General features: G+C 34.9%; 1 protein-coding gene across 1 annotated transcript in view; it reads left to right on the top strand.

The window, feature by feature from the left end:
• The window catches only part of smid (nuclear valosin-containing protein-like smid), a 115,020-nt gene that overhangs the window by 62,465 nt on the left and 26,255 nt on the right, over positions 1-26,300 (top strand). The window contains exons 5-8 of the mRNA XM_089098767.1: positions 9,188-9,322; positions 14,410-14,629; positions 20,177-20,328; positions 23,302-23,429. Coding sequence (XP_088954893.1) covers positions 9,188-9,322; positions 14,410-14,629; positions 20,177-20,328; positions 23,302-23,429 — 635 coding nt within the window. The remainder of the gene's footprint in view (positions 1-9,187; positions 9,323-14,409; positions 14,630-20,176; positions 20,329-23,301; positions 23,430-26,300) is intronic.

Raw genomic sequence — 26,300 nt, 5'->3', positions numbered from 1 at the left:
ATATTGTTGTTTTTGGCATTGTTTAGCCAGTTTTTTAGTTGTTGTGCTATTTCTATGTTTTTTTTTTATTATATGACCCTGAAATGCAAATTCGGCCCTTCGGGGCTTGTGATAGTCATTTCTTGAAATAAATATCTTATTTATGCCCTGGGGGCATATAAGGTTTTTATAGAAGGCATTGTCGTAGAAACTTCAAGAAAGGCTCATTCGATTGGAAATTCAAAGGACTAGTGTCCTTTTTAATAGTCGAAAGTAATTGAAGGGCAACTAGCCCCCCTCTCCACGCCCATCATTCCCCTAAACACATCCAATCAAAATTTTGGGATAGCCAATTTGTTCAGCGTAGTTGTTTTCCACTTAGAAAATATTTTTTTGAGGACGACACTCCCCCACAACCGTTGGGGCACGGGTTCTAAGTTATGGCCTGGGGGCATATAAGGTTTTTATAGAAGGCGTTGTCATAGAAACTTCAAAAAGGGCTCATTTGATTGGAAATTCAAAGGGCTAGTGCCCTTTTTAATAGTCGACACTGATTGGAGGGCAACTATCCCCCCCACGTCCATCATTCACCCAAACACATCCAATCAAAACTTTGAGATAGCCATTTTGTTCAGCGTGGTTGATTTCCAGATAGAAATTATGTTTTTGAGGAGGACAATCCCCCACAACCCTCAGAGCAAGGGATTTAAGCTATGCCCAGGGGGCATAAAATGTTTTTATAGAAGACGTTGTCATAGAAACTTCAAAAAAAGCTCATTCGATTGGAAATTCAAAGGGCTAGAGCCCTTTTTCATAGTCGAAAGTGATAAGTAATATTTTTTGTTGTTGTTGTTGTTTAGACCAGGGCACTTCGTATCGAAGGAGTTGTCGTGGGAACTTCGAAAGGGGCTCATTCGATTGAAAATAGAAAGGGCTGATGTCCTTTTTAATAGTCGAAAGTGATTGGAGGGCAACTAATCCCCCTTCCACTTCCATCCTCCCACTTACCCATTATGTTTAAAAAATTAATGTTGCCTCAAGATTAAATCAAAATTCACTGTGATAATGCTTATTCCTAATAAGGTATCTCAGCAGTATGCCAAGAACGACTGGGGGTATTATGTTCAAACTTTTGAAGCTACATCTGCTCTTAAAATTCAACCAAATCAAAATAGTGTAAGTGTATCAAAGCTATCAAAGAAAGTAAACAGATTGCGAATGGTATCAAGTTTTCCATTTCAGGTCAACTAGAGGAGGTATGAAGCAAAGTTAAACAGTACTATTAGTGTCCAGATTTTTAAAATTGTGTATGTTGCTAAAAATTGTTGAAAATTTTTCTCCAGCATACAAATTGCAGGCCAAACTATAAAGTCTTTAAAAAAACGAAAAGATTTAAAGTGTTATTTTCTTTTTCCCTGAAAAGACTATGTCAATATAAAACGAACAGAAATTAATTAAAAAATTTTTTTCCACAAAATAAGTTTTTCAAAGGAAAGTAAAGAACTCCATTAAACAAAAAATGAGCAAAAATAAAATAAAATAATCTACCAGGCTCGAAACTACCACAAATCAGCATCGATATATAAATGAAACCCAAAACGAACAGAAATTAAAATAAATAACCTAGTCAAACTCAAAACGAGCAGAAATTAACATAAGTTGGGCGCAAAACTCCTATGCCTTCCCAAGGCCAGAACAAAATTTGCACTTTACTGAGAAAAATATAAATGTTTTACTTTTATAACTCTAATAAATCAAATAATATTAACATTTTGATTACTAAATATCAGTATATGTATATTAAACTGACAATGCACATTCATTTGTATTTTTTCAGTAAAGTGAAAATTTTGTTCTGGCCTTGGGAAAGCATAGGGGTTTGCGCCCGACTTATGTTAATTTCAGCTCGTTTTGAGTTTGACTCTGTTCGTTTTGGCATTTGTTCGAATGGCAAGTAAATAACGATCCTTGTCAATAACGAAAGTATAAGAGCCTAACTATTAATAGCATTAAATCAAAGAATCAGCTTGTTATGGTGATCCCAAATATGTATTTGTTAATTAGTAATTAGTGACGTTATTAATGCGCAATAAAATTTAAGTTATTATAGCAAACAACATTATAAGGGGCAATCTCGGGATGAATAGGCTGTTCACTTTTGTTTACATTGCAAGAGTACCGTTGAGCAGCAAAATAAAGCCATCATAATTATAAATGTTTCCCGTAAACGGAATGCTGGGAATTTTTTCCCCCTGAATGGATATGTTTTTTGTCTTTTCCAGGAGTAATGTATTTACCTAGTTGCCACTTTGAACAAGATTTAATTTTCTACGGTTATGAAGTATAAAGGTGTCAAGTATATTGGTTTTTGGTATTTAAAATTAAATCACAAATATTTGATAAACATTTTTATTTGATTTTCTTAGTATTAGTTTTAACGTTTTACTTTGAACAAACTACTTTGATAATGTGTTACTTTTTATAAGCACTGAGTAGTCTAAAGGCATTATATATTTTGCTGTTTGATAACAAAGTTCAAAACTGTCAATATTTTTAAAAAAATATCCGGCCAATACTTTGACATTGCTCAACACAAGAGATATCTGGGAGTTTATATCTTTGTTTTTATACGTAGTCTACTTGTTCGTCTATCGTTATTAATGACTTTCTTTTTTCATTTTTATATACTTTTACTTTAATTTGTCTCTAAGCATCATTAAATAAAAAAACAACATTTTTCAACTGAATGTAAGGAGCAACATTAAAAATTATAACGAACAGAAATTATTATGTATATGAGTGGGGTTGCCCCCTCTTCAACATCTCGATCTTCACGCTAAAGTTTTTCGGCATTAAAAAAAAAAATTATGTGTTACTCCAATTAAACGACCTTTGTGTTCCAGAAGTGGTTTTTAAAGAATTGGAACATAATTTAAAGAATGAGGTGTTGAGGAGGGGGCAAATCCCCTCATATACGTTATAATTTCTCCTTACTTACCGTCAGTTATCATGATCTATTTGATTAATATCAAAATCCAAACAGACATCACTGGAATATCGGTAATTATCCTGTGTTACCTATAGCACTGCTTTCATAATTCTTTACAATTTCATGAAATGTAATAATACAAATAGAAGATATTTTGCAGTTATAATAAGGAACAAGTTTAAAAGTGCTAACAGTTTGAAATTACTGTACATAAAAAGCGAGCAATCCCCTTTTCAACACCTTGCTCATTAAACGAAAGTTTTTTAGTGCTTTTGAAAATATTTTTTTTTCAATTGCAAATTTTCTTTAAAAATTTGGACAAAAGCCAAACTTCACAATAAAGAGTAAGGAGTTAAGGATGAGACAGACTTTTGATCTTTTACATAACTGACGCCATCACAAGCTTTGCAATAGAATTTCTTATCGATAAATACATTGCATTCATTTGTTTAAATACATTGAAGTACTTGATATAAATAGAAAAAGGAAAACATTACAATTTAAAATTGCTGAAAACTAGGTTCCTAGCAGTATTTGTCACCCCAAAGAAATTTACTGGCGGGGCTGATGATGGCCTGCCTTGCTTTTTCCCCCCTCTGTGCTAGTAGATATGGGAATTAAATATTTTAGCTTTATAGAGAAATATTTTAATTAATTCAGACTCCTCGCTACCTCTTTTAATATTTATCTGAGGCCTCATGAAGAGTTAGCAATATGTCCAATAATATCTTCTTGTTTAGGAATCTAACCTATCTCCACATAAAGAATGACTCCCCCTCCCTCCTCATTGTAGCAGATATGCCATTACAGATTACCAAACGTAGCTTAATTTCATTACAAATAAAGTGAATCAACTTGGTTGAATCCAGTACTGCCACCGTTTGTTATTACTTCTTTTGCAACTGGGAAGTGTAAAATATAGTTATTGGTACTTTTAAATCAATTAACTTCTCACAGTTTTAAATTGATTGCAAATTTGTCCTCTTTGGGGAAAAGTGGTAGTTTGGTGCCATAAAATGGCAGAAAGCTACTTTTCTCTGGCCCAACGTGTATGGTCATTTGAAAAAGAGCTTTCAATTTACGTTTGAATGAGCTCCCTCCCAATTATCTTAGACATTCGCTTTGATACAATCACCACTGGGAAAAAGCAAAACAAATAAACATGCATCGACGATGTTTCTTCTGAAAAAAAAAAAAAAAATGCGAAACTCCACATTTTGAAGATTGGAGCTTGAAACCTCTATCGTACAGTTCTCTGAAATGATTATTTTATTAGGGATTTTCAATAAGATCGCTCACATTTCTGGGGGTGTTGCCCTTTTGTTTCAAAAACTAGGCAAATTTTCTCAAATTTTTAGTTGTGGGTGGGTAACAATAAACTGAAATAATTTTATTTACTTAGAATCAGCATAAAAAGCAAATACTGTCAATCAAGCAATTGTCAAGAGAATTCTATTTTTAGTTTTGGTGAATATTGACCAAAGTCACTTTTTACTTCCAGTTTTTTTTATCACAAACTATTTGATGAGATTCTCATGTTACAAAAATTGTTTAAACTTGCTGATTTTTTTTTAGTTGAATAGGCTAATAAAAAGAAAGAGGATAAATTTGACAGCTGGATAGCAAGTTAAAATTTATTTTTTTCTTTCACTCTTCGGTAAGTTTTTAAATGTCTGAATATAAAAGGGATTTAAGTTCGAGGCGGAGAACTGTCCTGTTATGAATGAGGTACATTTTACACGGCCGGTATAAAATCAAGACGTGGTATCTATGCAGGCAGGATGAAATTTGAGTATCTCTAGTCTTTCTGTAAACTATTCTAAGGAGTAGGAAATTGCATAAAGACAAGTCTACATCTGTTATAATCTATGGAAGCAATAAATCTTTCTGTAATTTTGGTTTGAATCAGATTTTCTTTTAAGATTATATGCATAATAGTTACATATATTATTGGTTAAATAAAACAACCCCTTGCGATGAACATTTGTTTAACATATTCTATGTTTTATTACATTTTTTATAGAATTTAATTGTTCTTTTTTTTGAGTTTTTCACCAATAGCATTTAGAAATAAACTTGTTCCTATAAAAATGAGAACTCTTAAATATATTCCCTGTCCTCCAACCACCATTGATAGTTTGGTGTCGATCCCCCTGGAAGATTTTCGGCTGAGGCTCTTGCTGTATAATCGTCTTCTTTCTTATGAACGTTTTATCAAACGTCCATACGTTTTTCTTTAATTGATGTTTCTTCTTTTTATAATTTATAGTTTTTTCTCAGTTTGACAAAAGGCTAAAACTGAGAGGGAAACAAAATTCTACATATCTGTCCACTTTTTCCTTTTTTTGCGCCTGTTTCTTAAAATCAGACGAAGGATTGAAATTCTGCTATCCGAGTTCTGTAGAGTCAAGTTAAGGACCGCCTTCTGAACCCGTTTGTATTCATCAAAAGATAACCGCCCCATTTTTGCCGAGTAAAATCTCTTTTGCTTAGTTAATTTTTGGTTTTCATATCGTCCAGCCTTAATTAATTTCTGTCCGTTTTATATTGACATAGTCTTTTCAAGGAAAAACAAAATAATATTTTAAATCTTTTCGTTCTTTCAAGACTTTATTGTTTGGCCTGCTATTTGCATGCTGGAGAAAAATTTTCAGCAATTTTTAACAACATACACCCTTTTAAAAATCTGGACACAAATAGTAGTGTTTAATTTAGTTTCATACCTCCTCTAGTTGACCTGAAATGGAAAACTTGATGCCCTTCGCAAAAAAATCTGTTTACTTTCTTTGATAGCTTGGATACACTTAGGCTATATTGGTTTGGTTAAATTTTAAGAGCAGAAGTAGCCCCGAAAGTTTGAACATAATACCCTCAGTCGTTCTTGGGATACTGCTGAGATGCCCTCTTGGGACTTAGCATTAACACAGTGAATTTTCATTTAATCTTATGGTAAAATTTACCTTTTAAACATATGTGGAAATTGGGTGGTGGGGCGTGGAAGGGGGATTAGTTGCCCTCCAATCACATTCGAGTATTAAGAAGGGCATCAGCCCTTTCTATTTTCAATCGAATGGGCCCTTTTCAAATTTCCCACGACAACTTCGATACGAAGTGTCCTGGTCTAAAAAAAAAACAAAAAAAAAAACATTATACCCACATCGATCTTTACTATAAAAATGTCAAGCCTTCCAATCACTTTTGACTATTAAAAAGGGCACTAGGCCTTTCGATTTCCAATCGAATGAGCCCTTTTTGAAACGGCAACGCTTTCTATAGACTCCTTATATATGCCCCCAGGGCATAAATTACAACCCTTACTCTAAGGGCTGTTAGGGGGTTTGTCATCCTCTCAGGGGCGGATCCGGGATTTTTTTTAGGGGGGAGGCAAAATAGGTTGATCCGAAAATTTTTTTTAGGGGGGTGGCGCAAAATAGGTGGATCCGATAAACTTGCGTTAGTAGCAAGTTTAATTAACAAAACTTGGGTTAATTAAATAAATTACACTACTTTAGACTACGCTAGGGGGGGGGAGGGGCTCGCCCGCCCCCCCGCTTGGATCCGCCACTGCAACCTATAAGACCTAATATCCCGAACTTTCAACTACGTTAAACAAAATGACTCTCAAAATGTTGATTGGATGTGTTTGGGGAAATGGTGGGCGTGAGAGAGGTGTTACTTGCTCTCCAATCAATTTCAACTATTAAAAATGGCACTAGCCCTTTGAATTTCCAATCGAATGAGCCCTTTTGAAGTTTCTACGACAACATTTTCAATAAAAACCTCATATGCCCCCAGGGCTTAACTTAAAACCCTTGCCCTGAGGGTCGGCGGAAGTGTCATTCTCAAAAAATTAATTTCCAGAACTTTCTACTACGTTGAACAAAATGGCTATCTGAAAATTTTGATTGGATGTGTTTGGAGGAATGGCAGGCGTGAGAGGGGGGTTATCTACCCTCCTATCACTTTCGACTATTAAAGAGGGCACTAGCCCTCTCAATTTCCAATTGAATGAGCCTCTTTTAAAGTTTTACGACAAATCTATAAAAATCTTAGATGCCCCCAGGGCATAACTTAAAACCTTTGCCCTGGGGGCTCTGGGGAGTTTGCAATCCTTAAATACATAATATTCAGAACTTTCAACTATGTTGAACAAAATGGCTGTCTCTAAACTTTGATTGAATATTTTCGTGGAAATGGTGGACGTGAGAGGGGGGTTAATTACTCTCCACTCACTTTCAACTCTTAAAAAGGACAATTTCAATTTCCAGTCAAATGAGCCCTTTTTTAAATTTCTGCAACAACTTACTATATAAACCTTATATGCCTCCAGGGCATAGCTTACAACCCTTGCACTGAGGGCTCTGAGCGAGTTTTCATCCTAAAAGACCTAATTTTCAGAACTTTCAACTACGTTGAACAAAATGGATGTCTCAAAATTTTGATTAGATGTGTTTGGGAAAATGGTCTGCGTGAGAGGGGCGTTAGTCGCCCTCCAATCACTTTCAACTATTTAAAAAGGCACCAGCCCTTTCAATTTACAATTGAATGAGCCCTTTTGTAGTTTTTACGACAACGCTTTCTATAAAAACCTTATATGCCCCCAGGGCATAACTTACACCCCTTGCCCTGAGGGCTGTGGGGGGGGGGGGATTGTCATCCTCATAGACCTAATTTCCAAAACTTTCAACTACGTTGAGTAAAATGGCTATCTATAAAGTTTGATTGGATGTGTTTGGGGGAAAGATGGGCGTGGGGGGGGGGGGCTAGTTGCCCTTCAATTACTTTCGACTATTAAAAAGGGCGCTAACCACTCCTATTTCCAATTGAATGAGCCCTTTTCGAAGTTTCTACGACAACTCCTTCGATACAAAGTGCCCTGGCATGGGAAAAAAAATACATTGTGCCAACATCGTTCTTTACTTAGGCAGCTTTTGAAGGTAGTAAACGATAATTACCTAGAACAGCTTATTAAAAAACTAACAAGAATCCGAGGAAGCGACAACCCAACACTGCTGGACCTAGTCCTATGCAGTAATAGGGAACTAATAAAAGAACTTTCTACAGGTCCTCCCCTTGGAAAATCGGACCACGCTGCAATTTACTTAGAGACGATTATAAGTTGTGAAACTATGAGAAAAAAAGAGAGGTGGATGTACTCAAGGGATGATTACAATACCATGCAGACGGAGTTGATCTAGATCTAGTAATTTGCACTTTACTGAAAAAAATACAAATGAATGTGCATTGTCAGTTTAATATACATATACTGCTATTTAGTAATCAAAATGTTAAAATTATTTGATTTATTAAAGTTATAAAAGTAAAAACATTTATATTTTTTCAGTAAAGTACAAATTATATTCTGGCCTTGGGAAGGCATAGGGGGTTTTGAGCCCTACTTATGTTAATTCTGCTCGTTTTTAGTTTGACTCGGTTATTTATTGTAATTTCTGTTCGTTTTGGGTTTCATTTATTTATCGATACTAATTTGTAATAGTTTCACGCTTGGTAGATTATTTGATTTTATTTTTGCTTACTTTTGGTTTAGTAGAGTTCTTTACCTTTCTTTGAAAAACTTATTTTGTGGAAAAAGTTTATTTTAAATTAATTTCAAGAAAAGATCAGCAGAAAGCCAGCTACTTGTCGCTGCAAACGGCTGGAGAAAATATATGGATAGTGAGATGCAGGTAGATATTTTATACTTAGATATCAGAAAAGCCTTTGATAAAGTCTCACAAAGCCAACTTCTTCGAAAACTACAGTCTATCGATGTTGGCGATACTATTCTAAAGTGGGCTCTCAATTTTCTGAAAGGAAGATCTCAGCGAGTGAGACTGGAGGTATATCTTAGCAGCAATGAGACAAAAGTGACAAGTGGAGTAGTTCAAGGTAGTGTTCTGGGGCCTTTACTATTCAATATTTACATAAATGATCTTCCAAATAACATTGATTCTGAGTAAATTTTCTCAGGCTCGTAACTTGATGGGTAACATTTAACTTAATAAACTTCATATATTTCCAATCAACAGAAAATTCAGTTCTTTTAATGTATCTGTAGTTGTCAAAATTCTGTTTTTTAGAGTTTCGGTTACTACTGAGCCGAGTCGTTCCTTACTTGCTGTTCGTTACCCTGAACTGTTCGAAAATAATTATCTTATTTAGCCTTAATTGTAGCACAATTTTAGCCTCAATTTTTATCATCTTTAATTCTGTTTTCAGGAAGTGTGTAAACTACTTGTCCATATTCGTCATCCCGAGGTTTATAAAGAAATTGGGGTTCCGTTTCCAAAGGGAATTCTTCTCCATGGTCCACCTGGATGTGGCAAAACCTTGTTTGCACATGCAATAGCAGGAGTAAGTCTATGTATATAATCTGTGTTTGTACTTGTGTTTTTGGTTTTGTCTCTACTCTAAAAAATAATTTTAACTAATCAAGCTATAAATGTAAAAGCGCGTGCGGAATAATTTTTCAACCATGAAATTGCCTGGGTTATCAAAATCTGAAAAATATAGACTAAAAAACCCATAAATTGGAAATATGTCGTCATGATAATAAGGTTGCGAGGACCGAAAGCCTGCTGACTGTAGCTGGAGGAAGGCGACAAAAAATCCCACGAACATGCATTAACGACATTAAAATGGGCTTCCAAACTACCCTGGCTACATATCATGATGAAAATCAAGAAACATTAAAAATCAAAACAGTGAAAACTTCAACTAGCAAAAATTGCTGAAAATTTTCCTTTCTTTTGTTTATTGCTGCGCAATATATTATAATAGTTTCTTGTTGAAATAGACTTTACATATCATTAATCTAATTTATTGATATGAAGGTGAAATTTGTTAATGTAATTTTTTAATTTGAACAGATATTTATTGATTTGAAGATGGGGGATTTATTGGTATGGAGATGAAATTTATTGAGGTAATTTACTTATTGAAACAGAAATTTATCGATTTGGAGATGGAGGACTTATTGATTTGGAGATGAAATTTATTGATATAATTTATTGATTTGGAAATGGAAGAGTAAGTAAAAATGAAGAGTTTAAAATTTGACCGTGTAGAAGATGGATGGAATAATTTTAGGAAAATAGTTTGGAAGTCACTGGTGGTGTGTTAGGAAAGAAAGTTGGGAACGCAGCTAGAAATAGTAGTGAAAAAGCTTTATCTTTAATAGAGAGGAGAAGAGGCTTTTAAAAGAATTGTCTGAGTGATCGATCATAGAGAAACAAGAAGAATAAATAGAAAGTGGAGAAAGTATTAAAATATGAACTAAGGAGGTGTGAAATGGAGGCCATGGATAAATTTGCTGATAATCTGGAAGATGCAGCTAGTAGGCATATTAATAAAATATACTACTGGCATGTTAATAAATTGAGAGGGGAGTAGTCAGGCTGGACTTACCCCAGTTAAAGATAGGAATCTTGAATGTCAAGGAAGATTTATTTTGCGAAGAAGAATCAGAGACAGTACTAAAAGGATTAAAAAAATAAGAAGGTGCCGATATTGTGATATATGAGTTTCTTAAATGTGACAGTTTTGTCATTAGAAATTAATTTTTGGAGATTATGAATACGTTTTTTGAAAAGGCGGAGATACCTTACGATTTTGAAAAAAATCTAGTTAAACCCCTGTATAAGAAAGGTGATATGAGTAAGTTGGGTAATTTTAGAGGCATTAGACTGGTTTCTGTAGTAGAACATTACTTAGTATGATCATACTTTTTAAACTCAAAGATGCTATAGACAAAGTCTTAAGGGAAGAACAGTGCGATTTTAGCAAGGATATAGGATGTGCCGACCACATTTTCACTCTTAGATTTATAATTGAGAAGTATCTGAGTCATCAAACCCCTTTAGTCCTCTATTTTATGTATTATGAGCGAGTGTTTGATTCTGCTGTGAGAAGAGCTTTAGCGAAGGTCTTATCCTTGTATGCTATACTAGACAAATACATTAAAGTGGTTAGTGCTATGTACGAGAATAACACTGCTGGGTTTAAGGCAGGAAATGAGGCTAGCTTAATCATTTTGTAAATGATGAAGCATAGCAAAGGCAATGGGAGAACACGGAGCCAAATAGGGAAGTAAAAATTTCCTGGACTTTGATTATGCTGATGGTTTAAGGATCCTAGATGAAAGTGTTAGCAAATGAATGAGGTTTTTGAGGTTTCGCGAGTTCAGGGTGCAGGATTAGGTTTGAATTTTAATGTCAAGAACACATTCTTAAGGCTAGCAATAAGTGAAGATGAAATGGTGACGTTGGGTAACGAAAGATCGATCAAGTGGACAGCTTCACTTACTTAGGTAGTATTGTTAGTAAAGAAGGTGGGTGCAATGAAGGTGATAAAAGTAGGATAGCCAAGGCCCAGGGTGTTTTTTCACAGTTGAAAAAAGTTTGAAGGAATAGGAAGATAAGTCTTCGAGCCAAGATTAGAATATTGGAAGCTACAGTGATGACCGTGGTGTAGTATGGTTCTGAAGCATGGGTGCTCCGAAAAACAGAAAAATAGGTCGTCGTCGGTTGGGATGGGAGTATTTCGTAATCTAAGATCTAAGGGAAGAAAATTTCTTGGGAGGGTGTAAAGACGGAGACTTTGAATAGATTGGGATGGAGGGAAAGCGTGCATTGCTGTGTTGGCCTCAGGTGGCTTGGTGATGCAGTGAGTTGTTAGTAGCAGTAGTATTAGTATATCCACAAGAGGGCAAGTAAAAACCAGACACCCTAGACTAGGCTAAAATAAAATTGAAAAACGTAATCTAAAATGTTGGTGTTTTCTTAGAGGGCGGCCAAAGCTCTGATTGGGCTGAAATGGAGGTAATATTTGCCAGTGTGTAAGCCTGTTTATAAATCCAGTGCAAAAAGGTTTAATGGTGCAACATAGTTGTAGTCGTCTAGTGTACTATAAGGATTGTGACGTTGTTTTGGTCGCATTGTCCACAGCCTAAATAGATATGCAACTGTAAAAGCCCGAAGATCGGCTTACAGAGACTCCTGCAAGGGTGAGAGTTCAGATTCTTCCTAGGCAAGGTTGCTTCCGTTATTTCTTTTTGGATCCCCCTCCCCTTCTCCTCAGAAAATGTCTGTTTCCGTCCTAGGCACATACGTATGAATATTTTTCCCCCGTGGGGTTCAAAAAAAAAGAAAAAACTGAAAAAGAAAATTATTGATAATTTTGATAAGTGGTTAAAAATTCCGCAATATTTAGGATTTCTGGGGGAGGGGCCAGGCCCCAAGGCCTTCCCCTTCCGTAAGCCACTTTCCATTCCTCTAAGAGTAAGACCTGCAACAAATGCTTGCTTATCGTTATATTTACAGTGGTAAACGGTATAGGGCCGGCTTCAAGCTCTAATTGACTAATATTTACACAGTGTGGTTGGTAAATGCCTGCTAGTGAAACCCTTAGCTACAAATGGTTCAGACCGGTTTGAATAACGTCTTTCAGACCGCTTTCAATAACTTCTTTCAGACCGGTTTTAATAACCTTATTCAGACCGGTTATAATAGTGTTTTTCAGACTGGTTTCAATAAGTCTATCAGACTGGTTTCAATAACATCTTTCAGACAGGTTTCAATAACGTTTTTCTGACCGATTTCAATGACATCTTTCTGACCGGTTTCAGTAACATCTTTCAGACCAGTTTCAATAACTTCTAGTCTGAATCTATAGATATTGTAATATCTTATAATAGATATTACAATAGATGGTTTATTGTGTGGGTTTTATTGTAGCTTGAGTTTGGTTTTTGATATCCCCAATAGTCAATACTAACTCATAATTTATTCACATTAATTTTATTCCCAGGTGCAGTTTAGAAATACAAACAAACGAGTTGGTGGGGGGGGGGGGGAGGGCAAAGATATTTTTTTAGTGGAGACAAAAAAAGTATTTTCAAAATCTAAAGGGGGATTTTCTTCGATTTTGTTTTAAATGAAAATACAAAAAAGGGTATTTATATAAAGTCTAGGGAGCCTAGTTGATGTGAATTTGGTGGGAATTTCAATAGGATGCACAAAAATACACATTTAAGACCATTATTCATTTTGGCTTATTCAGGTGAAGTTGACCAAGTGAAAACCGCTTTCCATTTACCAAATTTGACTTTCCGTGGAAAAATGCAACTTCCAATGCGCTTGATCTGCTTTTTGAGCCTAAAAAGACACCAATGGATACTGGAGCTGTCAGAAAAGGTCAAGAAGTGCGGGTTACTCCCCTTCAAAAAGCCGTAATGTGGATACGGCTTTAGAAATATTTTTCACAGTCCTTAGGAGTAAAATGAGACAATCAGCAGAGCTCACAGTGTGGGATATATATATGCTTCTTTAAAAACAAGAGACAATAATGATGAAATTTGTAAAGACAGTGAATACAACCTAAGCGGGTATTTCGGTCATATATGGCTGTCATCAGCGAGATAACAAAACTAAATATTTACAAATAAAAAGAAAACAAACTTACTCAAAAAAATTCATCGATAAAATGAATTTAAAACCTAAAATCAAAAAATAAGTTTCGAAAGACTTAGCGTCCTCACTTCACACAAGTTCAGCCAAGACTGACAAAAAAACTTATTCATTCTTTCTATTCGAACTGATTGAAAATTTAAACAATTGCTCATTATTGCAATATTTCACAAATATCTTCATTATCTTCTCTTGTTTTGCATAATTAAAAGGCCGTGTGGTCTTTGTCAGGATGAATAATTTCGTAGATGGCAGCCGCATTGGCCTGCCATTACAAAAAACAAAAGAGAACGGGGTTTTATAAGGCCAACAAAAATATTGGATGAAACAAAACGAATATTCCGAAAGGACAACCGCCTCTCTTTCTCAGCGCTTTAAGAAAAAGATAAAAATTAACAGATAAAATGAAAAATTAGAAGAATTAAAGGTTGAAAAGTCAAAAATCCTAATTCCAAAATCGGGCCTCTCGTCCAAAATATCCTATTAGCCAAAAAGGATGCTATGTGAACAATACTAGATATATCAAAGGTTGTCCTTTCGAAATATCCATTTTGTTTCATCGAGTATTTTCGTCGGTTTTATTAAACCCTATCCTTGCCTTACTTCTCTTTTGTTTTTGTTATTATGTATTCTTTTTTTAATCTTTGTTTTGATGATCTATCCATTTTGTTTATATATTTTATTGATTTATTTTTATAATTTTAATCATCCTCTTTTCTTGAATAATCTGTGCTTTTTCTTCTTATTGTCAGCTTCTTCATTTCCTTAAGCACACTTAAAATAAATTTGCTATTTAGGTGAAGACGTAGACAGCCTGCCAATAAGACAATGCTAGATAGCGTGCAACCAGCTGCCTTATTTTATATAATTTTGTTCGTCTTACTATCAGCTTTCTGGATTTTTTAGCGTACTGGTAGTATATTTTTGTTTTGTTATATCTGTTACGCTAACTTTGATTTCTGAATATTTGTGCAGGAGCTAAAGCTACCCTTTTTCAAAGTGGCTGCCACGGAGGTTGTATCAGGAGTTTCAGGAGAATCGGAGGAGAAGCTCCGTGATTTGTTCGAAGACACAATGGCAGCCGCACCAAGTATTCTGTTCATAGATGAAATAGATTCCATCACACCGAAGCGGGAAACAGCACAAAGAGAGATGGAAAGAAGGATAGTTGCTCAACTTCTTGCTTGTCTAGATGGTAAGGCAAAAGGAATAAAATTCAAATAAATAATAAATATAAATAATAATAAAAAATAGAAGAAAAGAATAAAGGGGCAGTCTGAATGTAAGGATAGGGAATTTTTAGCCTTTTTGTAATCCTGGAGTAGATTTTGGACCTCTGTTTATCAGTTTGTTTTTTTTAGGAGAAGACGAGGAGTAGGGGGGGGGGGGTCCTCCGACAGACCACACCTACAAATATTTGTGGAAACGGTAGATAAACGGCACAACAAATCATAAATTACAAGCAATATATATATATATATATATATATATATATATATATATATATATATATATATATATATATATATATATATATATATATATATATATATATATATATATATATATATATATATATATATATATATATATATATTTATCGCTACTGTTTGGAGAAATTTAACCAATAATACAGATTGCACTGGTGGATAAATGCGGTGACAAATAAACAATGTTCCAGATGGGAATTGGTGTATTATATTTGGATTGAACTTTTATCCTTCAGCGAGGGACTTTTATTCTTCCAAGCATTTTACTGGTAGATTTGAAGTCGTAAATTGTATAATAAAAATATGCAATTAATTATTATTTTATTATTAATTAGCTATTAAGTAATGTTTATTATAATTAGTTAATGTGTTATTGATAAAAATATTTATGTAAAAATGAGGAATATTGTAATGATCAGGTGGGTTTAAGTTCTATTACATCTTCATTAGAGAGATTAACTTCTAAAACTGTAGCTGATTATTATTAAATATTGATTAATTAATAAATTAAATAGTTCATCAAAGCGATTAAAAATATAACAATCAAGTCGATTTCCAGTCTTTAATAAAACAATAGTTTTATTAATCTTCTTAAAATTTTCATTGATTTCTCTTCTTTGATTTCTCTTGTCCGGTTGTCCCAAAGATCTTAATCTTCCGGACAAAAGTATTCACAGCTTGTGATACTGCTTCTTTTCTCAAAAGAGAGCTGTGAAATAATTCTTAAAACTTACAATAATGAAAATGCTGAAATGTAGTGGGGCAGGCTCCTTTTTACAACCTCTTTACTATATTTTCCTTTCTTACCAATATAATGATTCCCATGCTACTGAGGTGGAAGTGATTTTTTTATTTTTTGGATTTATTTAATCATTCCTCCTACATATCATACCTAAATATATAAAACACAAAATGAACACAAAATATATAAAAAAATATTTAAATTAACAAAATTAGGTCTATTTTCTTTTGTTTTCAAAAAAAAAAAAAAAAGAAAAGTGAAAATTTCGGATTCAATTTGCTTATACTTACCGCCAGTTGCGCCATCTGCTTTATTTTAATAACAATACAATTTCGGAAATTACAAAATGATTATAGCCATTAGATTATTTACCTGATGAGCGACTGTTCTCATTGAAGCAACTCTATTTAGCTTCTGTGGCGCTCAGTCACACTTGTGGTAATTGCTTATATAGATATATAATTTTTTTTCTTCGGTTTGGATTTTATTTGATTTTAGGTTATTTTAGTTTTAATCTTTGTTTCCTTAGTTTTGAAGACGCCGTGTTTCATACTGGCGAAATATCCGCGTCGCTTTACTTTAGCCTTTCCCTTTTACTGGCTGTAGCCCCGTCAGTTTTCTTCATCGTTAGATTTCTCTCTCTCTTTGTTTTTCTCAATATAAAAGACCTTTGTTTACCTGATAATGAACTTACATCTAAATATCAAGTCAAGGGTCTGGAAACATGGAAATCAAAGAGATCTGCATCTGCTATGGAGAGATTGTAACAGCTTTGGAGAAAATAAGAGCGTTAAAATATATGTAACTAATTTTTGTTTTGTATGAGTGTCGATGTCTTATTTGTATTGTTTTAGTTTATCTGCTGATCTCGGACACTGTATATGTGACCGAAATATCGAGGGATTATTTTGCTGTGGTTCACTCTCTAATAAAAGGATTGTCCTTATTGGACTGTTATTTATGCGTCGCGGACCGGCAGTATGATCTCTGAAGATACCTAGGTCCTAGAAGATCGAAAGAAGGCTCATTTAAACGGAAATTTAAAGTTCTAGGGCCCTTTTTAAGTATCAAAAGATTGGAGGACAACTAACCCCCCTCCCACACTCTTTTTTTCCACAGAGACATCCCATAAAAATTTTAAAATAACAATTTCGTTTAGCATACTTCAAATGTCATGTAACTATGCCTCTGGGGATCGTATGACAGTCTTTGAGGAAAGTGCAGTAGGCTATGCAATTTCCCCTATGCAATTTTGTTTACGTATAGTATTTGTTATTGGGAAATATACGGAAAATTTTGATGGGAAATTTTCTGCGGAGGTGGTGAGGGGAGTTATTCACTCGGAGAATTTTCTGGGGAAATTTTCTACGAATTTTGAGATTTCCTGGCATGATTTGAAAACGAATAGAAATTAAAAAGAAAAACAGTTCTTTTTCAACTGAAAATAAGGAGCAACATTTAAACTTAAAAAGAAAAGAAATTATTGTGTACTTGAGGGGAGCTACCCCCTCCTCAATCCTTTGGTCGTTACACTAAACATTTTTTAATGCTCTAAAAAAGCTTCGTATTCAAATTCAGCGGTCCTTGTGTTTTAGCATTTGTTCTTAAAGAATTTTGGAAAAAAGTTAAACTTTAGTGTAAAGAGCGAGGGACCGAGGAGGGGTAGCCCTCCTCATATACGGAATAATTCTTGTTCGTTTTATATTTTTATGTTGCTCGTTGCTTTCAGTTTAATTTTTTTTTAATTTAATCTTGGTAATGATTTACCAGGTATTTTGATTCTTAGTTATAGAATTATATAATAGCTATTGACTATACCCTTCGCAACACAACAACGGATGGCATTGAGATATCATCCGTTGTAACAGTCTGCGATTTAGATTTAGCAGACGATATAACATTAGTTCAGGGTTGTAAGAACCGTTTGCAGTACTTCATTCACAGGGTCAGTGTGAAAGCCAGCCAGCTTGGTCTTAAAATAAATGCAGGAAAAACAAAAACCATGGCAACATCCAATAGCCCCCTACATATCTGATGCGCTGATGAGGAAATTGAACAAGTTATTGAGTTTAAGTATTTGGGCAGCATCATAGAGAATACTGGATCTACCACAAAATAAGTCATAACTAGGATAGGTCAAGCTAACGCAGCTATTAATCGACTGAAAAGAATCTGGAAATCCAAGAATTAATCAAAATCGCCTGAAGCTGCGCTTGCTCAACAGTAACGTTTTACCAGTCCTCCTGTATGCCGCTGAGACTTGGCACTTAAACATTCGACAAAAGAAGAAGATCCTTGCTTTTGAGAGCAATTGCCTCTGGAGGATTCTGAATATACATTGGTCAGAAAGGGTCTCAAACGATACCACTCGGAGAATCACCAATCAATCACTAATAACCGACACCTTCAGATCCCGTAGATGGAGGTATCTCGGACATGTTTTAAGAATACAAAGCCATCGAATCCCGAAGTCTACACTTGAGTGGCAGCCAGTTGGAAGCCGGAAGCGAGGAAGACTTCGAAATACATTAAGCCGAACCTACACAGTGATCTATGCCACCTGAATACCTCTTTGCAACAAGATTGGGAAGATTTCTACGCAGTGGCTCATCTCAGACCCGATTGGTGAACATTCATTGATGCCCTAGGCGCCTCTGGTGGCGCAGGAGGATCTAAGGTCTAAGGTAAAGGTTATAGAGTCTGAAATTTAAATCTGAAATCATTCGTTAAGAGAAGCAATTAATTGTCTTCTGTAGCATTTTTTGACGACATATAATGTAGGTTTTCTGTGTTAGGTGGTGGAAATAGGTCTAATTGATATTAATTTTAGCAGCATTTGCCCCCCCCCCTATCTCTTGTCCCTAAATTTACTGCCCTTCCTAAATTTCGACAAACGTATTTTAATTCCCCCTCCCCCCCCAACTTTCTCTTCAATTGATAATAGGGTTTAGTTTATATGGGCGTTATAGTTTTTTCCTTTTCTATTATTATAGAATGTTTTTTTTTCTTTTGCATTTTTAATTATATTTATGCTTAGTTAGGTATATATAACCATCCCTCTGCAAGTGTATAATTTGCTTTACATTTCTTTTTTTTTGTAATAAATCGAACTGAATTGAATGGTGGGGAAGTTCTTTTTATTTTTCACAAATCCTTCTAAATAAATTCTGAGACCACACTGGCTAATCATGATAAAAAATAAAATCGCAAAGAAAGGAAGAAAACGAGGACAATTAACTCAGGCCACAGGCCTGAGGTTTGGATTCCGCCTTGGCTCAACATGTGTATGAAAGTCCACATCATTTCATTTTGTTTGACGAAACCTCCATTGTTTCCCCCGTTAAAAGTCTCACGCAAGTTTTCAGGGAGGCAGTTGAAATAAAGCACATTCACCAAAAGGTAGCTCTCAATAGAGGCACTGGAGAAACTTTTCTAAGTCCCATTTGTGATGAAATTATTAATTCTGATCGTTTTTACACACATCCACAAAATTATATTTTGCAATCAAATAGAATCTCTGATAATAATCTAACTGGAAAACGATTAGCCTTTAAGAGTGCTTTACGTAAAATGAAATTGTGAAATGCCATTCAGCGTTTTCTAGTCCGTTACCCTTTAATCGTTACTGAAAATGGTCGTTTTTTTCCTGTTCTTTGTTTATATAATGTTTTTAATTTTGAAATGACATTCAGTGTTTTTTATTCAGTTACCCTTTCATTTTTACTGAAAAGGGTCGTTTTTTTCCTTTTCTAAGTTTATATTATGTTTTTTTTTATTTTTTATTTTTAATTCTTTTTTATTTTTCATTTTGTAATTACATTCAGTATTTTCTATTCAGTTACCCTGTTACCGTTACTGAAAAGGGACGTTTTTTCCTTTTCTATTTATATATAAAGTTTTTTTTCTTTTGTAATTTTCATTTTTAAATTACAGTTATTATTCACCTGTACTCTAATAATTTCTTTGGACTTAAAATTGAATTGTCGTTCCTTTTCTATTTATTTAGTATGTTTTTTTTCTTTTGCATTTTTCATTCATTTGTATTTTTCATTGTGAAATTACATTCAGTATTTTCCAGTCCTTGACTAAGATCTTTGGACTTAATTTTGAAGTTTTTTCCTTTTCTATTTATTTTTAATGTTTTTTTTTCTTTTGCATTTTTCATTCATTTGCATTTTTCATTTTTTAATTCACTTCAGTATTCTCCTTTAATCTAACCTTTCATTGGTAATGAAAATTTAAGTTTTTTCCTTTTCTTACTATTTTTATATTATTTTTTGTTTTCTCCGTTACTGAAAAGGGTCGTCCAATTTTAGTTTTGTGTTTTTATTTTAAGGTTTGGTTTTTTATATTTTTATTCTATTATCCTGCACTGAGGACGGTCAAGCGGAGGTCTTAACCGAAATATTTGCATAAATTTTCATTTTTTTCACTGGCTGTTAATTGTCCTCGTTTTTTCCTTTTTTCGTGATTTTATGTTTTATCACATTCCTTATTTGATTTCTTTCAGATCTGAATCAGCCTGGTAAACCGTCAGTTTTAGTAATAGGAGCCACAAATAGACCAGACGCCTTGGATCCAGCTCTCAGACGCGCTGGTCGCTTTGATAGAGAAATTGCAATAGGAATCCCCGACGAAAAAGCCAGAATACGAATTCTGAAGGTAGGATTAAATTTTCTAATTCAATGCTTGAATCAGGGTTGTTTTTATCAAAGATCATGTGAACTTTGACTGTAACAATTAAAGAGTATTAAATTCGTAGATCCTTAGGATACTCCTAAAAACGAGGATAAAATAGAAAGGGATTATTAAGAGTTGAAAAAAACAAAAGAAAGAAACACGCGATCGAATAACTAACTGCTCAATTTTTTTTAATTATTTAGTTGTTTTTTATTATTTAGTATATGTCCATAAAAACATAATTTATCCCTTGAATTAAGATATGGTTTGAAAAATAAAAGTCGAGTTTGATGTAACATCAAGTTTTCCTTCTTTTCATATTTCATATACAATATTTCAACGTTTCGGACTTTAAATCTCCTTGTGTTTTGTCGCTGTTTTTTTGCCACACAAACTACTCACTAGCCTTCGTCATATTGCCGATAGTTTTCACCTGGTTTGGTGAAAGTCCTCTATAAGAAAGGTGAAAAGTGTCAGGGTAGTGATTATAGTGGGGCGAAAACTTTCAATCTCGTTGCATTTCGCACTGTTCATTTTCACCACACAAGATGTTACTGATTGTTTAAACTTGGAAATAATTTTTGGTAAATATTGAACTGATCGGAGGACATTTTTTTCATCACATCTATATTTTGCTCTGCATAGAATATCCATGCACAAACAAGGTTGATTCAGGATTTTGGGGAAGGTGAGTAGAATTGCAAGTATATCTACGTGGCAATATTCCAATCATAGCAATATTTGCTGAAATTATTTTCAATTGAAAACTATATTACTTGTATCAGAATCAGAACACAACCTCTCCATGATGCTATGATTTGACAGACGGTTGAGTGCCAAGCCACTTGATGTTTGTCCCTTCTGCGACCGTGGTGACGGAAGCAACCAACCGGCTCCAAGTTTACCTTTACTGTGTTGACCCAGGTCTTCACTTGGTCATTGTCCCAGTTTCAATGTGTGAGGGGTTTACAGGTCTACTACTACTACTGAAAACTCAATGGAGCACCAAGGCGCCTGAGGCCAACACAGCTAAGCACACTGCTTCTTCATCCCAGTCTATTCAAAGTCTCCCTATTTACATCCTCCCAAGAAGTTTCCATTTCCCTTAAATTTTTCCTTACGACGTCCTCCCATCCCCCATTTGGGGACGACCTGCTTTTTTGTTTGGATCTAGATTGTTGGCCAACAAGGACGATCTTTGGGAATTTGTCACCCTTCCTCCGCAAAATGTGTCCTAACCCTTCCCTCATTATAGCCCTGGATAGTGGGATTGAACCACATTTTCCGAACAGCTTACTGTTAGAGATCAGTCAGACGGGTGCCCAGAATGATCTGTAGGCAGGTGGTTTGATGGTCAGTGCATGACCAAACCACCAGAGTAGTTTGAATTTGATTTTGGTTTATACATGTGGGCGGCTTCTAGCCTCATTTAGAATGTGCCCAGATCATCTTACCTTTAGCAAGTTGGTCATGTTGGGAGAACTGCTACATAAACTCCATTTTTCTGCTAAGAAAGCCAGAAGATGACTAATAAACCTTAGGAGTATATAATCTTCAAAAGGTTGATGAGAAAGAAAGCGATTAAAGCAAGGTTATATTGCCGAACTAATACTCAAAATAACTCCATCGTGAGCTCCTTAAAAGATCGGAATTTCCTTCTCTATGCTACAAAAATAGACTACTACTACTACTACTAACAACTCACTGCAGTACCAAACCGCCTGAGGCCACACAGCTACGCACGCTCCTCCTCCATCCCAATCTATTCAAAGCCCCCCTCTTTACACTCTCCCACAAAGTTTTGCGAAAATAGAGGTTTTGCGAATATTTATAACTAGCATCGAAGTCAATTGTTTTACTGTGATCATTATTTATTCCTATTTGGTAAACCTCCTCGGATAGCCAGGTCAACATTTAGTTTGTGCATTTTGTGAGTACAGATGGAAAAGGAAGTTGTTTCATTAAAGGGGGGGGGGGGTCTTTCTTTTCGGAAATACTTCCGAATTTGTAGTGTAGCCAATCTACCTTGTTTCGTTTAATGGCTGATGGATAGAGCTGAAACTTTTTAGCTGAAGTTTTTTTTAGGGAAAGGACAATTTTTCTCCAATTTTTCCTCCCTTCTATGTGACCATCCGACAGGGTTTTTGGCTTGGATTCAAATAATTTTCTTTATAGTATATTTTTCTCTTGTAAAGGTTTTGAAAACCATGGAAGCCCAAAACTTTTTAAGTTCTTAATCCATAGAAGCTGTGCCCTGAGACGTAACTTTTGAACATCGTTTATTACTGTTTCGTAATCCTTCTGGGATGTCCAGATGAACAAGCGCAAATATTTAAAGGGGAAGAAGAGAAGGATTTTCGGGCGGGGGGGGGGGCAGGGGTGCAATTTTTTCCCCTTCTATGTGGCCGTCTGACAAGCTTTTTAGCTTGTATTGAAATAATTTGTTTTAGACATGTTTTAAGCCTGTAAAAGTTTGGAAACTCTAATTCTTAGAAGTTGTACTCTATCTTTTGGTCATCATTTTTTACGGTTTGGTAAACCTTCCAAGATATCTAGCTGGACAAGCGCAGTTAGTTAAAGGGGAGGGGAGAGAATTTTTTTCTCTTCGGGAGTGAGTATTTTCGAATTTATAGTGTTGGTCAGTCTACCCTGTTTCGTTTCATGGTGGGAGGGGGGGGCTGAGTTGAAACTTTCAAAGGTAGTTTTATTGGGGGAAGGGCAATTTTCCCGAATCCTTTCTTTCCGTTTTTTATGCTGGTCGTCCAATTCTTCAGCTTGTTTTCAAAGCTCTTTTTTAATATGTTTTTTGTAGAACTTCGAGAAAACCGTGAAAATTTTTCTTGAAATCTTATTCTTTGAATCAGTTTTTACTGTTTGTTAATCTTTCTGAAATATCCAGGTAGACAAGTACCTTTAGTTGATATCGCTCAAATCATTTTTCTGATTGTTCTGCAGGTGCTGTGCAAAGGTCTGAAAATTCAGGAAGATTTTGATTGGTTAAGATTATCGCGTTTGACACCTGGTTATGTTGGAGCAGACTTAATGGCATTAACTAGAGAAGCCGCAATGGTTGCTGTTAACAGGTAATTTTTACCTTAATTACCTTACCTTAGTTCGCACTTCGCAGTGAAATTAAGGTCCATGTCGGATTTGTTTTAAAAAAATCATAGGGAGTCGGGCCTTTGCATGCTGGGCTGCTATCCTTGCTGGCTTGGATAGCCATTTTAGATACGCTGTTTTTTTGTTTTTGTTTTTTTTTATCTCACAGCTGTACTATAGAAGAAGTTGTGGTGTTCCAATTTGGTATAAATGCTTCCGTGATATCGAACGTCATAAATTATTTTTAATTTTGTATATTTAACACTTTATTATTTTTATATTTTACATATATTATATTTGCATTTTATATACATTTTTATTTATATTTTATATATAATAATACTTTATATACTATATATGCATTCTATTTATATACTATATGTTATGTTTTATAATTATATATTTTATTTAATTATTTTTAGCTAAAAAACTTGCAAATCGCCCTAGTCTAATGAGTTTGAGATTTTCTTATGGTCATGCTTATATTGAAATCCTTATTAGAAATTCAAATTTAGCTTTTGTATTGTCATGTAACTAATTAAATAATGTTTTAGTCACGTATTGACGTTCGATCTTTAAACAAAAGCCATATTTTTTGTGACAGTTGTTGAGGCTAAGGCACTCCATTAAGCACCTTAGTGGTGAGAGAAGGGAGGTTAAGGTTGGTATAACCAAGTGCCTTGGTGGAGAGAGAAGGGAGGTTAAGGTTGGTATAACCAAGTGCCTTGGTGGAGAGAGAAGGGAGGTTAAGGTTGGTATAACCAAGTACCTTGGTGGAGAGAGAAGGGAGGTTAAGGTTGGTATAACCCAGTGTTGGTGGAGAGAGAAGAAAGATTAAGGCTGGTATAACAAAGTGCAAGTTAAACCTATGAAAAAAACATTCCTCCTATCTCCAGTAAGGGCAGAGCCTCAAACTTCTCGTCACTGGAGAATTTCAAGCTTTAGAGGTTTTTAATTGTTGAGAGGTGTGCAAAATTTAGAGGTGCCCTAAAATTTTTAATTAATAGGGAGACTCATACGCATATAGCTATAAAACATTAACGTATGTATTCAGAAACTATTTACAAAGGCCAGGATTGCCACCAGGTCAAAAGAATATCGCTAACATATGAAGAAAAATTACTAAAAATACATTTTGCCTGCTTTGTAGAAAGGGTATTGCTATCATTACCTTAGCTGTCTCTCGAAACTACTACTACTGACAACTCACTGCAGTACCAAGCCGCCTAAGGACGACACAGTTGCGCGCGCTTCTTCTCCATCTCAATCTATTCAAAGCTTGCCTCTTTACACCCTCCCTAAAAATCCCAGTTCTTTTAAATCTTATCATACGACGTCTTTCGACCCCCTTCGGGGACGTTTTGTTTTTCGTTTGGCTCTAGAGGGATGGCCGAAAAGAACGATCCAATCAGTCATCCTTCATCCACAGAACGTGTCCTAACCATCTCAACCTTTCTCTCGTTACAGCCCTAGAAAGAGGGATTGAATCAAATGTTTTGTACTTGTTACTGTTTGAGATACGTTCAGTCAGTCGGGTACTCCAGAAAGTATATAGATAATTCCTCTGGAAAATATCTAACAAACCCTCCTCTGTCTTTCGAAGTGCCCGTTTCAAAACCATACTTGATCACTGTCATCTCTGCAGCTTCCAATATTTATATTTAGTCTTGGTTTATAGACTTATCTTCCTAGTATATTTTACAAAAAGAACGTGGGCCATGATTATTCGGCACTGTTTTATTAGCTGGAATCCTCGCAAGAAGCGAAGTTTGGTTAATTCTAATGAAATACAACAAAATAGATGAAAATATAATAGTTTAGAAACAAATTTCGGCTATATATTTGCACAATAGGGGGGGGGAGGGGGGTTGTTAAAGCATAGCATATATTAAATACGTAACCTAACCTAGGTACCTTTTTTCCCACTAAACCACAAAAAACCAAAGCTTAAATATTTTAAACGCAGTGAGAAACCACTGTTTGCAATCAAATTCTCCGCTGAAACAACCTGTTTGACTAGTTTCTTTTATCATCTATCTTGCGTGGGTTCCAGCTAATAGAACAGTACTGATTATTCTACTTTTAACATACTCACTGCATCCACGTTCTTTACTACTATAGTACCTAGGTAAGTGAAGCTATACTCTTGATCATTCTTCTCGTTACTTGACATCACCTCTTCACCTTCATTCATTCCCAATCTAAGGGACTTGGTCTTCTTAACTTTAATTTCCAAACCTGTTGTTGTACCCTGATCTCTTAATACCTCCAAAATCCTTTCATTTTGCTAACGTTTTTATCTAGGCCACACATCATCAGCATAATCTAAGTCTAGGAGAGTTTTACTTTCCCATTTGGTTCCATGTTCTTCCATGCAGTTTTTGCCGCCTTCCTTAGGATCAAATGATCTGTATAAATTGGGATAGAACTAAGCCCTGCTTAAATCCTTATTAAGTATGAAACCAGCTAACAAACTAATTTTCACCTTAACCACAGTAATGTTATTCTCATGCAAAGGACTAATCTCTTAAATTGGCCTGGTATACCTTACAAGGAAAAGACTTTTGGCAAAACTCTTCTATTTACTGGATCAAACATTTTTTCATAATCTATAAGACTGAGGACTAAAGGAGCTGATGACTCAGATATTTCTCAGTTATTAATCTAAGAGTAAAAATTGGTCGGTTTAATTTCTCCTCTTTCTATAACCACACTGTTATTTGTTTTATAACTTTAATTACAGCATCTCTCAAGTCTGAAAACCATCCTCATGCTTAGTTATTTATTTCATATAGAAACCATCCTAATGCCTCTATGATTACAGAGTCACCTTCCTTATTAACGGTAGATACTTG

Source organism: Artemia sp. Qi Xiang Cuo, chromosome 13 (genome assembly GCF_049724085.1).
Source record: "Artemia sp. Qi Xiang Cuo chromosome 13, ASM4972408v1, whole genome shotgun sequence".
Classification (NCBI taxonomy): domain Eukaryota; kingdom Metazoa; phylum Arthropoda; class Branchiopoda; order Anostraca; family Artemiidae; genus Artemia; species Artemia sp. Qi Xiang Cuo.
This window is presented reverse-complemented; position numbering and strand designations above follow the sequence as displayed.